Source organism: Chrysemys picta, chromosome 6 (assembly GCF_011386835.1).
Source record: "Chrysemys picta bellii isolate R12L10 chromosome 6, ASM1138683v2, whole genome shotgun sequence".
In the NCBI taxonomy this organism is placed as follows: Eukaryota; Metazoa; Chordata; order Testudines; family Emydidae; genus Chrysemys; species Chrysemys picta.
Genome location: NC_088796.1, coordinates 28,932,866 through 28,945,973, shown reverse-complemented (window position 1 = coordinate 28,945,973; position 13,108 = coordinate 28,932,866). Strand labels below are relative to the sequence as shown.

The window sequence follows — 13,108 nt, the reverse complement described above, 5'->3', positions numbered from 1 at the left end:
TAAGCTTCAGCATTTGCATCTGTAGGAATACGTTTTGCTAAACAGCGCCAAAGTATTGTGTGTTAGTTTTATTGTTCTGCATTTTTTTAAAGCAGATAGAGTCAGGTCACTTCTAAAAATAGAATTCCTCCCAATTAGCTGAAGCTATTTTTAATGTTGAAATGACCTGCAACTGGCAGAGTATAACACATTGCTATAAAAACAACTTGGCTGCATAATTCATTGTCCACATAACACCTTACTGAAGTTACTTTATTAACCTTGTGTTTTAAAATTTCTCTTTTGAAACAAGCCTCTGTATTCAGCAGTACTTTACACAAAAGAACTGGTTTTGATCATCCTTCCAGTAATGATTTAAGGAAAGGGATTGATTTTTTGCATACTTTGATAATGTCCAAATTTATTTTTCTTCAGTCACAGAGAGCCTCTCATGCAATCAGTAAAGTCAATGCTAAAGCATATGAAAATTGACCTTTTAGATTCATCTTTTTTTGCATTCAATACCCACTCTGCTTTAATCTTGCAAGTTTAAAAAGGGGGTTAAGCCACAAAGTATTTAATGTATTTTATGGGCCATTTGTGATAGGCATTTAAAGAGCTAATGGCTGAAGCTACTGTAGTAGCACATGTGGCAGTCATTCATAATGACCACTGATAGTCATTGGGCCAGGGGAAGAGAGTGACTGGATAGCCTGGTGGCTAGGGTACTCATTAGGGTAGACCTACATTTAAGACCCACTCCAATGACTATGATACATAAACACTGCGCGCAAAAAAAAAAAAAAAAAAACACCCCAAAGCATGGCAGAGAGAGCCTGGGTCAACTTACTCGTGCTCACAGGGATCATGCTGTGGGGCTAAAAATAGCAATGTAGATATTCCCACGCAAGCTAGAGTCTAGGCTCTGAGGCCCTCCTCCTTTCTTGGGGGCTCCAGCCTGGGTGGGAACATCAATATTGCTATTTTTAGACCCATAATTTGAGCCCAAATCAATTGACCTGGTGTAGTGGTGGTGGTGGTGGTTGTTTTGCAATGTTGATACAGCCTATTTAATAGTTTATACAAACTGAAACAGCTTCAAGAGGAGAGATTGAGAGAGAGTCACCCCAGAATATTCCATAGCCCCGTGGCTTGGGGCATTGTCTTCAACTTGGGAGACCTTTCTCATCAGGCAGAGGAGGGACTTGAACCTTGGGTCTCCCATATCCTAGGTGAATGTCCTAACCACTGGCCTAAAGGTTATAATGGAGGGGTCTTGCCTCCCTCCTCTCAACCCAGTGTTTTGTAAACTTAGTCCACTTTTGTCAAAATGTCCAATATTGAAACAAAATATTGGGTTGGGTCAAAATGAAGCATTTTAATTTCAATGCTACTGAAACATTTCGGGTTTTGGGGTTCAGTCAAAACTATTTGGAGAACTTTACACAAATTTGTGAATAGTTTCCGGTTGACTGAAACTGCGTTTTTCAGCGAATAGTTTATTTATCAAAAACATTTCATCTAGCTCAAGCCCTGAACTCTGTGGTAGAATAATACCCGAAGAGCTGTGTTGTGAATGCTTTTCCTCATACACCAAAATGCTGCTGTTTACACCAGAGCAATAACAATGATTTTACTCCCTTGGTATTCTACTGTTAATTGAATTGTCTCATTAGACTGACCCCCAACTTGGTAAGGCAACTCCCATCTTTTCATGTCCTGTGTGTGTGTGTGTGTGTGTGTGTGTATATATATATATATATATATATATACACATACACACCTGCTACTGTGTTTTCCACTCCATGCATCTGATGAAGTGGGTTCTAGCCCACAAAAGCTTATACCCTAATAAATGTGTTAGTCTCTAAGGTGCCACAAGGACTCCTTGTTGTTGTTTTTTAATGACTTTAATGACGTTGTGCAGATAGAAATGAAAAGCAGAATTCTCTCATCTTATATTTTTGCCTGTGAAGGAATACAATTTTGAATAGAACTAAGGAAAATAGATTATGGAGTTGAACATTCCTGTTGATAGTATTTTCAATGGCTTTAGAAAACGTTAGCTAAAATAACTGTCTTTTGGGTTTGTTACAATTTAAGGTTTAATGAATGACTGCACAATTTGTACTTAATTTTATACTGAGCCATACAGGGTGCTGTCCATAATGCAGATGCTTTTGGCTCCATACTGCTTCTTGTAAGAAAAATATACAAGGAAAGCCATTTAGAAATATTATGGTTTCTTTGAGAGAGATTTGGCTGTACATTGTTATTTTCAGAGCCGGTTTATGTGCTTGAAAAAGTCACTCCTAGAGGACATCCACAGCAGCTACATGCCAAGGGACAAGTGATTTAGAGTCACCAATCTTTATTAGGAACCTGGCATTGTATCAAAAATAAACAATTCACCCTGGATTTCACAAGGCTGTGAAGACAAAGTATTGGCTTATCTTGTACACTTAAATCACATCTGCTACCGCCTGGCTTGTAGATCAGCTTGGCAGAGTAATCTCTTTTGGCTTGTACTAGTTTATAGCTTTGATGAGACCATGAGAGAACAGAATAAGGAAACATTCTTTCGTAGATGTATTTCATTATAAAAATAGATAAGGCAAGTCTGTCTACATAAAGATTCATCTTCTTGTTTTTTCCTGTGAAAGCTCAATTCTAGATCAGGGATACAAAAATACATTAAAAGCTAACATGGAGCTCAAAACAGTGGCTTTCAGCCCAAGAGAAACAACCCATGTTTGACTATCAAGCAGCTGTTAGACAGTTCAGTTTCTTTTTAACCAAAGTTCAAGCCAATGAATGAAAAATAATACAAAGTATGGGATATCAACTTCTCTGTGGTTTTATTTCATAGAGATGTCTTTCCTTTTTATAAAAACAGTGGCCTGTTTATATGATGGAGAATGTTTTAAATGCAAAGCCTGTTTTCTCTCCTTGACACCCCTCTCCCACCGTGGAACTTACATTGACAAAGGGAGTTTTGTACAAAGAGGCTAGAATATGCTCTTTAACTAATGCCTTTATCTGCAAGTAAAATAATTTCCAGGTAGCATGATATAGTGACTTTTTAGGCATATAAGCCATATGCCCAACCATAGAATCAACTCACATCACACCCTTGGAGGTGGGAAGGAGAAAGTTTTGGCTGAGGACACAAGGGCCTCAGCCAAAATTCCCTGGGATTTTTTATGTCCAAGCAGAGCAGACCTCTGAGACACGCCACAGATAGAAAGACACACTCTGTAACCTAGGTATTTATCTGCCTCAAAGGGCTATAGAACTGAGTGGATCCCGTTGGGATTTAGACCCATGGGGAGTCTATGCATTGTAAACTTGATGATTCCCTGATTTTAAACCATAAACCATCCTTGGGCTGCTCAAGCATTTTTCTGCTTATTTAATTTTATTTATTCATAGCAAGCAGTTATATTTAGGCCTGATTCTGAAGACTGCTAAGAATGTGCAACCCTATTGACTTTCAGTGGATCAACCCTTGAAGGGAGCGAATGCTGGGCACACAAGGGACAGCTGTAATGTCAGATGTGCAAATAAAAATGAGACAAATGTGAGATTGAACGTAATGTGCTCATTCAAATGTAAAACACTCCAAGCCACACGGTACCGAAAACCATGACAACAGACAAACAATATCCACTTACTGTAATTGGATTTTGTCACTGTTGTCAGAAAATACAGGAATAGAGTCTGCCATTCTCACTCACCTTCAGTAGCTCCTTATTCCTCAAGTATTTTTATTTATTTAGGTGGAACCACTCATGGAGTGAAGTACAGCTCAAGGCTGGCAGAATTGCCCCATGCTAAATACAGTGCATATGCATTTTAAGTGTGAAAATGTAAGCCTCCTGGAACCAGCCCCAAGGTGTCCATACACTGAGGGAGTTTCTCCCACTGCTTAATGTACACAATTGTAGCGATTTATTATCCCACTTTACACTGAGCTTTGAAAAATCAATGTACAGTGTCTCATTCCACCAAGATGTTTCATTAACATTCAGCACAATAAATACACTCTGCATGAACCAAGCCCAGTTTATCAGCTGCTACTTCCACAAGAGACTGCATGTAAATGATGATTTATTGTGGTTCAAGGAAGAATAATTCAAGAAATTAAACTGGGCATTATCTGTAGGAAATAAAGATCTCTAAAAGCAACAGGCCACTAATGGTTGCAAAGACATAATGTGTGAGCATGTTCAGCAATGTGAAATGGGTGGGATAAGGAGGCAGAAGAAATGCAGTGGGTGAGATTTTATGGAGACTGATTAATCATCTAGACCTGAGGTACTGGAGGTATTCTCTGTCATCCTAGGCAGCTGATGTCATCCAGGTTGTCTTTGCTCTTCATGGGGCTGGGAGCAGAAGGCGATCCCTTCCTGGGGCTATCCAGCAGTGCCCCTCTGTCTCTGTACTCAGAGCTTAGTTATAGCCATATTAATTTGATCAGTCATTTGTGCACTGTTTCAGCTCTCCACCCCCAGCAAATTCCCCCCCCCCCCCACTTCACATCCCACACATGCATTCTTTTTTTCATCAGCTCTCCCTTTTGGGTTATTTTTCTGTTGCCCATTCTATTTTGCTAGGATGGCTGCTCTGTCTCGGTCTATATTACTAATTGGTTTTAAATTTTATACAGTACCATATATGCTGGGAATGAATGACTTAGAAAACAATCAATAAAACTATCCTTGTGACAGAATAAGTTGGGAGGTGAAGGGTAAGAAAGTGTAAATAACCTTGCACTGTATTAATGCTAGCTGAAAATACTCTGTCTTACCTGACTACATCCCATTCAAACTGGCTGCACAGCCACGGATATCATTTTTGTTAAACCCAATCTTTGAATTGTTCTACATGGGCCCATCACGACAGGACACTTCTGTTTTGTCAGGTGTTTGAGGCAGATTGATGGACAAGCTGAGCTATTTTAGGTTAATGAGGTTTATTAGCTAAGGATTCCTTGGCAGTCTTGTGTTAATATTGTAATGGCAGTGCAATAACCATTGGAAAATCTCAACTATGTTTATATATTATATTGGTAATGGGATTTCTGCTGCTGCAATGTTTCATAGTTGGAAATCAAGGGTCGGGGACATACTTACAATAACCTAGTTTGCACTGTTGCATGTGTTTGCCAACTTATTTTTTTCTCTCTCCTTTTTTCTAGGTTTCACCAAATCTCATACCGATGAGGCAGATTTCAACCTGAAAAGCAGGCTGGTCTGGACTTGCCAGAGTTCTTGTTTCCAAACAGGAGCTCAGTGAAGGGAAATCAGTGTCTGTTTTGCAATTATACTTTTTTTTAAAGGGCTTTTAAAGTAGTTTCCTAGTAGTTAGACTCAGGCTGTGATAGCTGTGTATAGCTGTTTCTCACATGACATTACAGTCCAGTTTTAATACCTAATTTTTTGATAACATCATACTACAACCATGACTGTTAATAAGCATTGACCCAAGGAAATGCCTTGTAGAAGTAGTCTTATTGCTGAGGACTACATTTTTTAAAAAGTACAGACCTATTGTGCAAACAGACAATGTGCATGCCAACTTCCAACTGCCTGTGCATTTGCTGAAGTTTTATCAACAAGTTAACCACTGGAAGTGGAAATACTGCAAATGTCATGGTAATTCTAATGCATGGTGAGGCACTTGTTGATTTTCTTCTGGGGGATGATTGCTGAGCTTGTAGCAAACATGTAGAACCGCAGATGTACATCTGACACATTGGCTGCCACTTCTCTTTTGTGAAAACTTGGGTCCTCCACCTGTTACCAATAAGTCAATGGCAAAACTCATTGAAATCAATGGGAGTAATTGGGCCCTTAACCTTGAATGTATGATCATTTCCCATGGTGCTATGTACTGGTGTTTAATGAGGAGAGGGGACACCTTCTAGAGTATGACTCTGGTCCCTTCTATTTGAATGATGAAACCCATAAATGTGTAACTCAGAAAGGGGCAACTTTGGGAGGGAAACACAAAGGGTCTCTTCCCTCAAACAGGCAAGTTGCTGGCCTTGCAAAGGGATATAGGCCTGGGTCACAGAGAGGAAAGGTGCGTGGGCTGTGGGGAGAAGGGTTTAGTGACTGTGAAGAATCAGGGAAAGGAGCTCCTTTTCTGAACTGACATGTTATCAACTGTTCAAATTCAGATTGAGGACAGTTTTAAAGTGATAGGCTCCCTGTTTATCAACTCTTTCCCCAGGTCTTGCTGATCCAGCGAGCCAGTAGTGTTTCAGGACCCGCATGCATAGAAGCCACAGTCAAGATGAAATGCAGTTTCCTTTCCCCGGGTTTCCTAACCTCCCCACTTGATAAGGCTTTTCCCTTTCCCACTCAGTTACAAAGAGAACTATTGTTTTTCTATATAGTATAACTCTGACAACACAGGTCCTTCCTTCGCAGGCTAGTACAGAGTAACTCCATTACATGGGACGCCAATTCACAAAAGTCCACGTTAACCAAAGTCTAGTATTAGCTCCAGATGCAGTGGCTTCCTTCCCAATTCTTCTAAATATTTAGAAGTTCCCAAAATGCTTTGGTTAAATGAAGTCCTGTCATACATGTGACTTCGGCAGTAAGAGTCAGCTATATGCCAGGAAGCCATGCAAAAGAAAACGATACATAATATAAGCAACCCAGGCAGAGGGAGAAAGGAAAAACTGAACTTGAGACAGATGAGGGAGTCTCCCACTTCATAAAGTGCTATTTGCTTCATGTTGTGGGAAGAGCAGGGGGATGTTCTGAACACAGCACTGGGGGCCAGAAATAGTCCTCCAATGTCCTAGCTCCTCAGTATCCTTGGGCTTCTCTCCTTCATTTCCCTCCCTTTAATGGGGAATAATACTCCTTCACAGGGTTCTTGTAAAAGTAGGCCTGATCTCCACACACATTTGTACTGATATAACTAATTTGATTAAGGGTGTGAATGTGTATTGCTATACTGGTACAACCCCTACTGTGGATGCAGTTATACCTGTATAAATGTGCATTATACCAGAATAGCATCTCCTCCTTTCCCTAAAGTAATAAGCTATACTAGCATAAGCACCTGTACACCAGTATAACTGTGTGCATACTGGGGGGTTGTACTCCTTTAACTACACCGGTATATAACTTGGGGGTGTAGCCAAGGCCTACAAGTGAATATTTGAAGAAGAAAGCTGTTGCATAAGTGGTAGTGTTAAGGTCAGGTTTCATACAAAGAGAGTTTTGTCTGATATTTATTTGTTTGAAAGATCTGAAGTGACACTGGCAAAAGCACTCCAGAATAGCTGCAAGCAAAAATCCTGCACTGGCCCTCGTTTCCAACCAGCTCTAAGATCAGGAGGTTTCCTATATTCTAAGCTCTGGGAAAAGATGTCAATTAACAATTTGACCATTTCCACCCATTTGAAGTAAAACCAAAAAAATCAGATTGAAGAAGTTATTCCCAGGGGTTTTGTATAGCTAGATTTCTATGGGATTGCTCAGTAATGGCTCTGCTATAATGGAAACTAATGCACTGTGGGTTTGCATAAAACAATTTGGGGTTGATGATGGAGCAGCTAAGTAACCTGAGCTAATCTACAAAGACCCTTCACGGATAGTGTTTGCTGTTGAGAGAGTATAGTGTCTTGGTGATGTAGAAAGTAAAAAGTGCATATCATTATCTCTGTTACTGAGGATCAGTTAAGAGCCACATTTGATGGAACGGATGGGATCATAAATGGGTTCCTGCTAGCAATTACTCTTGGATTTACTAAAGAACACTCAGTGTGTATATTGTTTTTCAAAGGGAATATTATGTAAGGAGGGGATTTGCCACTCCTTTAATACTTTTAATTTGTCTATAAAGAAAACTGTATGTTTAAATAAAGGAGGGGAAATCTTTAAGAAAATCTAGAGAATTGAATGTTATCTAATTGGATTAACCATATTAAATTAAGCTCAATAGCAATTAATTTGGTGGAGACTGTCTAAAGTTTTCCTCGGAGTATATTTACCACAACTGTGGTATCTGATAGGTGCGAGAGAGCAGCAGCAAATATATATTACTTCTCCCCCTAAAATCCTTCATTCAGATGCGCTTATAGTCTCTGATTATCATTAGACTTGATGTTCGAAAGACAGGAATGGTCTAAGTAATTAGAAGTTCAGTATCTCAAAACCCTAAGTAAAGGACTGGGAACCAAGAACCCTTGAGTTATAATCTTTGCTTTTCTGATTGTTCACTTGTGACCTTGGAAAAGACACACACATGCTCTGCTTCAGTTTCCCTAACCGAAAAGAAAGATTTACCTTGTGTGGATTAATTAGCTAAAGTCTGTACAGCAAGTAATATTTTTCCTTTAGTGAAAATTCAAAACTTGATCAAGAGTATAAAAGAGCATTTCAGGACTGCCACATGTGATGAATGTTTGGGACCTGATTCTCCTCATGCTTGTATGAGTGTCACTCAGGAGAATTCGAGTCAATAGAGTTACACTAGTGAGCGGAGATAGGAGTTGAATCAGGACTTATCAACATACAACTATCGTGTAAATATCTGACTACCATGCTATCTGTATTTGCCTCAGTAACTTGATACTATGGTAGGGTATTTATATTCTTAGACAAATGTCAATTGACCCCCCCCCCATAAGCCAACTGTATTAATTCTATGGTCATGTTTTGGAAAGACTTGTATTATGATGAGTGCAAATGTATAAACTTGATTTTCATAGCAGCCAAAGCCATTCTTGTTAGTCAGCCAGACAGCTTTCCTGTTGAAGAGCAGAAGCAAGTCTGGTTCATAGTTGAAATGTACAAACTAGGTAGTAGTTGTGATGACAGGTTCTCCTTTCTCTCCTCCATGGCAACATGAAGGCCAGGAAGCATGATGAAGGTCCAATGGGATATCAGTGAGATCATTACCTGGCTGGCAGCACTTCACAAGACAGAGATAACATAATGCCCTTGAGTTGAAGAAGGTGGTGATTCTGTCGTATCACTATGACTTATTTCTCTAATTATTTAAATGAATACATGATTTTGTCCCTTAGAGAAGCAAAATGTGAAAAGGTGATATAAATGGCTATTGTACTGTAAACTATATGTCAAAGTTCTTTACGTGTACTTGCAAAACAATCAATAAAAATTAAAAGATTTTAAAAGGGCTGATCATGTATATTGCTAGTGCTCTTTATAATGAAGCATCCTAAGAATGGTCCGTTAGAAACATACGAGAATCAGCAGACTTTGTGTTGGCATATTGAATGTGCTGTAATAATGACAGTGCACCTTATTACACAAAATGTATGTGATATTAGACGGAGATGGAGGAACTTGATAAACAGGAGGAATGGAAAATCGGAGAGCAACAACTGAGCCCAACTAACTGGTCATAGTGCTTTCCATGGTATCTCCTCTTATTTGCATTGCATGTTTGGCCAGTCTGAATGACTTTTTATATTTAGTAATAAAAGGACTCAGGCTCCGGTATTAATGTGCATCTGTAGCCTGAAAATGTTTTAAGGCATCATTCCTGCCTAGGAAGTTAAATTCTAGTGTCTGCCTGGTGAATGATCAATCATGGTGATTGCTGAAATGATGGAAATGCTGCCTGTATATGATAGACTTTTAAACGTCATTCGTAGGCATATATGTCAGCGTGTCCTTTTACCTCAGTATCACAACCACCACAACAAAAAAGCTGGATGAAAAGCAGGAAGAAAAATGCTCGGACTTTGCGCAAAAGGGATGTTTGGCTCAGAAATAAGAGTCCGCAACAATTTCTGTGCATGTCCATGCTCCAGCATTCCCTCTTCCTGTCCATGAATTGAGGTAAAGGTTAGGTATCAGAAATATGCAAGTAGGCTACAGTCTTAGACCCTGAAAATCTACCTGTCCTACAGGGTAACTTTCATTGAGTGTGGCAGGGAAGGTGCAGTTGTGTGCACGCAGGCACAGCCCAGGGGACAAAGGGCTAAATGGCTTTAAACCACCTTTAATCCTCCTGATTCTTGGCTATTCCTGGCACCTTTGTGCCCCCAGCATATCTTACACAGCTCCTGAAGGGTAAGCACCATATGGCTTCTATGGACTGCAGCACCTCTTTGAACTTCCTCAATACTATGAGCTCTAGCCCAACCCACTCCCATCTTTGACATGCTTCTCTAGCCCAAGGCCTCACCTCCCAGCATGCCTCGTACCTTGGTACTTGATAGGTCCTGTGCAAGGCAGCTATGGTAGTCTGATGCAGTGCCTCTACTAGGGAATTCTCAACCAGCCGGCTAATAGGCTATTTTAGTCCCCTAGCCTGCATACAAGGGCTGGGCTTGTGGGGGAGGATCCCTTCCTGAATACCTATGGTTCAAATGGAATTCTGAGGCTTCAGGACTTAGTGATTGTTTTTGCCAAATAGAAGATTACTGTGTCAGATTGGTTCACATACTTTGTTAATGCGGTAGAAAAATGTGATCCTATAAGCTTTGGTATCCGTTCTCAAGTGCACTAAGTAGGCCAAACTTTCAAAAGGCCCTCCAGCACATACAACCATTGGTGCATACATTTTTGTGCATTATGAGCATTGCAAAATACAAATGGTAGATCACCACTTATGTGTGCAAGTAATAGAATTGAAATGCATAAAACTCAATCTCTGTGCTTGTGAAGCTATCACCTGAGCATGGAAGCTGTAGTGCTCAGCAAATGTGCACCCAAGTCTTGTATATGCAAAGTGGCATGTGCCCAAATGGGGCGGGAGATGTCTCATTTTGACAATTTGGCTGAATGTATTTTCCTGTTGAAGATGGGAGATGAGGTGTTGGAGCTGGTGAAAAAGTATTCAGTGAAAAATTAATGTGAGATTTGGTAACAGGCTAAATTCTGCCCTTGGATGCCTGTACACAGCTCTAAAAATGGAGATCATGAATACATCTTAGAAAATTTGGCTCTATTAGTAGAATGATTCTAGGTTGATAGAAAAATGGAGGAAAAAATGTAATCCGAATATAAGGAAACAAAAGCCACCCTAAGAAGCACAAAGCATCGGCTCAAGAGGAGTGCGACAGATATAGCAATTTCATGCAATATCCATGAAGTAGCTTTGGAGTCCATTGTATTAAAAATGCAGCATTTATGTACTATTGTGGAATTGTATGTAACTTCTAGAGTTGGGAAAACAGAAGTGTTATGAGCTTCAAAGGACTATTTGAAACAATGTGCCAGACAAGAATGAACTTATGGGGCAAACAAAGTTAGGTGTGTTTCCCATTAAATCTCTAGGGGGGAGATGTATGTAAAGTTCCCCCTCCAGTTATGCAAGACTTCAGCCTTAGTCTGCTGATTACCTGTTCCCAGGGTCCCAAATCAAAGACTCAAAATGTATAAAGGAATGACTATTGTGAACTTGTGACCTCAGGGAAAAACTTGGTGGATTGACACTGACCAGCACCCGGATGGAATCCAGGAGATCTCTGCTAACCTTATTACTGTGAGTGTAGGGTTGTTGTTTTTTTTCTTCAATATGTTTATTCCATAATGTTTTTACCTTAAAACATTGCTTGCTTAGAAAGGGCTATGTGGTAACTTATAAGGGTGGCGTTTATAGCCTCAGAGGAGAAAGCAAAGAAGGTCTGTTTAGGCAGTCTGACTTGCTGGGGAACTCACAGTGCAGCCTGGAAAAACCCCAGTCAGGAGCAAGTAAGACACAGGTCTCCACCCAAGAGAGGTAATGGCTCAGGAACTTTGAGTGGGAGCCTTTGCTGGACCATAGAGGGGGACCACAGGTTCAGTTGCCCTGGACTGTGACAAAGAGAATGGGAACATTTCATAGAATCATAGAGTTTAAGGCCAAAGGGACCATCAGATCATCCAGTTTGCAACCTCTTGTATATTACAGGCCACCAATGCCATCCAACCAACTACACACTGAAGCCACGGTGCACCAATGTCCAGTGTCCTTGGAATAGCAGGAAATTGATAAGTGTGATAAACCCAGTGTCTTCTATCCCACATTTAAATAAGTGAAGTATAAACACCATGGAAAGCAAAATCAGATGTTGCCCAACAAGATAAAGCAATTAGGTTAGAGCAAATCACAGAAGGAACAAATAAGTTTCCCACGGAAGTAGTGGGATATATTCACCTACTCTGAGAATTATAGAATATTAGGGTTGTAAGAGACCTTAGGAGGTCAACTAGTCCAATCCCCTGCTCAAAGCAGGACCAACGCCAACTAAATCATCCAGCAAGGGCTTTGTCAAGCCAGGCCTTAAAAACCTCTAAGGATAGAGATTCTATCACCTCCCTAGGTAATCCATTCCAGTGGTTCACTACCCTCCTTGTTGAACCTCATCAGATTTCTTTTGGCCCAATCCTCCAATTTGTCTAGGTCACTCTGGACCCTATCCCTACCCTCCAGCGTATTTACCTCTTCCCTCCCAGTTTAGTGTCATCTGCGAACTTGCCAAGGGTGCAATTCATCCCATCATCCAGATCATTAATAATGTTGAACAAAACCGGCCCTAGGACCGACCTCTGGGGCACTCCGCTTGATACCGGCTGCCAACTAGACATCGAGCTGTTGATCACTACCCATTGAGCCTGACAATCTAGCCAGCTTTCTATCCACCTTATAGTCCATTCATCCAATCCATACTTCTTTAGCTTGCTGGCAAGAATACTGTGGGAGACTCTATCAAAAGCTTTGTACAGCGAGGGGTAAACTGTGCCTGTACTGTTTAGATGGTGAGTGAATCAAGACTTTAATTTGTTTTACATTGTCCTTGTGCTGCAGAAACACTTGGATAATCTAAAAGCAATCTTCAATTATGGGCAATTAGCACATTCTCACAAATCTGTCCAAGAATAATGAAAAGCTCAGCAAGCAAGTCAATAGACATCCTTAAAAAATACAAACTTTAGAGTAAAAATGAAGCAGTTCAGCTTGTCAGTCATTCCTGTCTAGGTTAATCTTCTTGCGTTCTTTAGAACAAAACCCATCAAACATGTCTGCTCCTTTCCCCCATTGCCCACTCAGTGAAATAGCACCTCTTCTGGCCTGATGTCCTGTGAGAGTAGGGAGGTGGACAGTTCCCCTTCTTACGCAACAGGCTTCAGGCTCCTCCAAACTT

General features: G+C 40.4%; 1 protein-coding gene across 1 annotated transcript in view; it reads left to right on the top strand.

The window, feature by feature from the left end:
* Positions 1-9,145, top strand: part of OXCT1 (3-oxoacid CoA-transferase 1) — a 129,194-nt gene extending 120,049 nt beyond the window's left edge. Inside the window, exon 17 of the mRNA XM_005282163.5 lies at positions 5,180-9,145. Within this exon, the coding sequence (XP_005282220.1) occupies positions 5,180-5,221 (42 nt within the window). The 3' untranslated portion in view covers positions 5,222-9,145. The remainder of the gene's footprint in view (positions 1-5,179) is intronic.
* Positions 9,146-13,108: the final 3,963 nt, after the last annotated feature.